This window comes from Natator depressus, chromosome 1, assembly GCF_965152275.1.
Source record: "Natator depressus isolate rNatDep1 chromosome 1, rNatDep2.hap1, whole genome shotgun sequence".
Lineage (NCBI taxonomy): Eukaryota > Metazoa > Chordata > Testudines > Cheloniidae > Natator > Natator depressus.
The window spans coordinates 4,504,042-4,508,234 of NC_134234.1; the positions used below are offsets into that span (position 1 = coordinate 4,504,042).

The 4,193-nt window shown below is 44.2% G+C and overlaps 1 protein-coding gene across 1 annotated transcript; it reads left to right on the top strand.

Annotated features, from left to right (window-relative positions):
* The first annotated feature begins 1,430 nt into the window (after positions 1-1,430).
* LOC141975851 (olfactory receptor 52N4-like) lies at positions 1,431-2,318 on the top strand. The gene has a single exon (XM_074936544.1). It carries the CDS (start codon positions 1,431-1,433, stop codon positions 2,316-2,318), a length of 888 nt encoding a protein of 295 aa, XP_074792645.1.
* Positions 2,319-4,193: the final 1,875 nt, after the last annotated feature.

Consider the following 4,193-nt stretch of genomic DNA (forward strand, 5'->3'; position numbering starts at 1 on the left):
ACCTTTAACATATGACACACACAAAGTTGGGAGCCTGCAAGAAAGTGTCTCACCAAAAGAAACAGGGGAAGTAACAGAGATGCAGGCCTGTAGCCCTAAATACCAAGACCCTTGTGCCCTTCATGTCCATTCTATTGAGCACAGGCTTAACACAGCATGATAATGCCAGTTTCCATGGGGGAAACTTGGCTCTGTTCCAGCATAGGCATTAGGGTGACACCCTCTTGATGGTCAATTCACGCATATCCCTTCCACCTACTGAGGGGTTTCTTACACCTTCTTCTGCAGCACCTCAGGCTGTCACTGTCAGAGAAGGAAAAGGGACTACATGGACCATAGGTCTGATCCGTGACACACTTCCTAACAGCTAGACGTTGGCTTGTGTCCTGAAACACGTGGGCTTAGAGACTTTCCAAAATATGTATTTTGCTGTGACTATTGTAACTGTATAGTCTCACTATCCATGTAAATGTCCAAACCATTCCTGATTCTCAGTTATCTCATGGACTCCACTACCTCTTGTGGTAATGAGTTCCTCAGGCTAATTAGGCACTGAGTGAAGAAAGCATCTTTTTTTTCTGTTTTGAATTTGCCAAGTTTCGGTTTAACTGAATGTCCTCTTGATCTTGAGTTAGAGGACCAGGAGAACACATTCTGGATCTACGCTGTACCAGTCTGTATATTATTTTACAGTATTTCATATCCCCTCTTATTAATCGCCTTACTAAGGTAACAATACCAGTCTTTAAACCTTTCTCTGTATGAGAGTTAGAATCATACAATCAGATCAGTACCAACTACACTCCGTTTGATACAGGCTGTTTTCCTGGGCCCTTGATCATTCTCCTTGCCCTTCCCTGAACCCCTCTTGCTTTGCAATACCCTGAGTGAGAAGGGTGCCCAGTATTACACAGACGAGTCCAGAGGAGGGTGAAACATTGAGTGACTGATCTCATGGCATTGCATTTTCTGTATTTTTTTAATGATTTTCCATCCCACTCCTCCTGCATCCCAGTGTTTTGCTTAGCATCTGCCCATGCTTGCACTGTGAGCAGGGTTTCACAGAACTGTGTACGATGATACCCATGTCCCTGTCCTGAGTTCATACAAGTAAAATTAGAACCTAGCAAGGTGCTTGAGAAATTTAAGTTTTTCACTCCAATGGCATAAATGTTCCCATTTTTGGCATCAAAATATATCTGCTATCATACTACCCATTCATCTGGCTTGGTTATCTCCCTCTAAGGACTTCTCTGGACTTGACAATGACCAAAATAATCTGGTGAAATCTGTAAATGTTGTCACTTCACTGCTCATCCTCCTTTCTCGTCTTTACTGTACTGTTATCAAGTGTGTAACCCCCCGTGCATCTCTGTTTCTCTCCCTTCACAGGCATCTTCAGCAATTCTGATTGATGCTTCAACTACCTCATGGCATCTTTCAACCTCACCCCTTCTGACCCATCAGCATTCATCCTAACGGGCATCCCTGGCTTGCAAGATGCCCACATCTGGATTTCCATCCTTTTCTCTATGTTCTACATTATCATCCTCTTGGGAAATTTCATGGTTCTATTTATTGTAAGCAAAGAGCAGACCCTGCACAAGCCAATGTACCTGCTGCTCTGCATGCTGGCGCTCACAGACATCAACACGTCTAGCTCTGTCATACCAAAGGCACTGTGTATATTTTGGTTCAATTTGAAAAGCATTACTGTGGGTGGCTGTCTCACCCAGATGTTCTTCCTTCATGCGGCTTCTGTTATGCACTCAGCAGTCCTCGTGATAATGGCCTTTGATCGCTATGTCGCCATATGTAATCCCCTGAGATACTCCACCATCCTCACGAGCACACGAGTAGCTAAGCTAGGGCTTCTGGGTTTGATAAGAGCTGTTCTCTTCATTCTGCCCCTGCCCCTGCTCCTGAAGAGGCAGCCATTCTGTACCAACCGCATTATCCCGCACATGTACTGCGACCACATGGCTGTGGTGAAGTTGTCGTCTGGAGACATCATAGTCAACTGGATGTATGGTTTGGTGATAGCATTTGTAGTCAATGGGTTAGACCTTATGCTCATTGCCTTGTCCTATGGTCTAATCATCAGGGCTCTCCTCAGAATCTCCTCCAAGAGAGCCCTCCAGAAAGCCCTCAACACCTGCACAGCCCACATCTGTGTGATACTGACATCTTATACTCCCTCCCTCTTCTCCTCTCTGACACACCGGTTCAGTGAGGGCATTGCTCCGCATGTTCACATCATTTTGGCCAACCTCTACTTCCTCGTCCCCCCATGCTCAACCCTATCTTTTATGGGGTGAAAACCAAAGAGCTTCGTGACAAAGTGGGCAAATACATCTGCAGAAAGTGATAACTTTGGGCCACTGACTTTAAGCCTGTGTGACAAGAGGGGGAAGGATATCTCCTTGTTAATCAAGGGTGCTCTGTACCCATTTGGATCAGCATAGCATTGTGGAATTTCACAGTTGGAGAAGTTCCTCACATCTAATGTCTTATCACATCATCACCAAGCACTGCTTTCTCTGTTGCTGAGTTTCCTGTCCCTGAATGTCACCTGATACTTTTTAGTGTCACTCACCAGTTCCCACTCCTATCCCCTTCTCACTTGGCCTGTCCATGCCTTCCAGACCACCAGAAGGTAGTGCAGCTTTCCGATGCTAGGTGACTTTCCATTAGTTCCTGTGTGAACAGGATTCTTTCAGATAGCTAAAGACAAGGAAAGTAACTGCAGTGCTGAACTTCTTTATCATATGCACAGTGATCCAGTAAGCAAAATTTACCTGATTTTAGTACATCCAATCCTTCAGGAAGCCTGGAGCATAAACCAAAGTTTTCCACTGGAAAGTGATAATACAGGAAACCTGCTGCAGGAATTGAGGACTTGGTGAGAGTTGTGAAACTGTGTGTTTTTGAGAACCGGACTTTGCTGGATTAAGCTATGATGTCACCTTGGTGTCAAATTACTTGTTGCTTTGTGAAGTCGATTTTGGTATTGCTTTTAAGCTGGACCTTATAAGATATACACCAGCCTTTCCCATGCTGGAAGATGTCAAAAGTCAGTATTGAGATTGTGATGGGTTGGATCACAGAACCCCCCTGGGGGCTGCCAACTGATGTGCCAAGACTACTACTTCTCCTGCTTTCCTGCCCAGTCAGCTTAGGACTTCAGTGTCCTGCTTGATTTGAGCCAGACCCACTAGCCTGCTGCAAACCCAGACCCAGGTCTGAACCACATCCCCAAACAGCTGTAGGCTTAATTGAAAGCAACTTAGAAAGTGTTCCTGTCCCTGACACACAGATGCCCAACTCCCAACGGGGTTCAAACCCTAAATAAATCTGTTTTACCCTGTATAAAGCTTATACAGGGTAAACTCATGAATTGTTTGCCCTCTACAACACTGATAGAGAGATATGCACAGCTGTCCCCACCCACAGGTATTAATACATACTCTGGATTAATTAATAAGTAAAAAGTAATTTTATTAACTACAAAAAGTAGGATTTAAGTGGTTCCAAGTAATAACAGACAGAACAAAGTGATTTACCAAGCAAAATAAAACAAAACATGCAAGTCTATGTCTAGTATGGTAATAAAACTGGATACAGATAAAAACCTCACCAGTTCCAGTAAGCTTTCTTTTACAGACTAGTCTCCTTCTAGTCTGGGTCCAGCAATCACTCACCCTTCCCCCCCATAGTTACTGTCCTTTCAAGTATCTTTGGGGGTGGAGAGGCTCTCTCTTTAGCCAGCTGAAGACAAAATGGAGCGGTCTCCCAGGGATTTAAATAGACTTTCTTTTGTGGGTGGAGACTCCCTCCTCTCTCCTATCCAAAGTCCAGCTACAAAATGGAGCTTTGGAGTCCCCGGACAGTCACACGTCCACACATGACTGAGTTCCTTACCAGCCAAGCCACATTCCTGGGAAAGCCCAGATGTGGATTGGCGTCTCCAAGTTCAATGTTGGCTTAAGGGCTTCTTGGCTGGGCACTTACTGAGAATAGTCTTTTCTCAGGAAGCTGACCAACTGCTTCACTAAAACCTTCTCAGAATCAAACAAGTATGCAGCCAATATTCATAACTTTGAATACAAAAATGATACATGCATACAAATAGGATTAATAGATTCAGTAGATCATAATGTTTACAGAGATACGTTACTTGACATGACTTGATA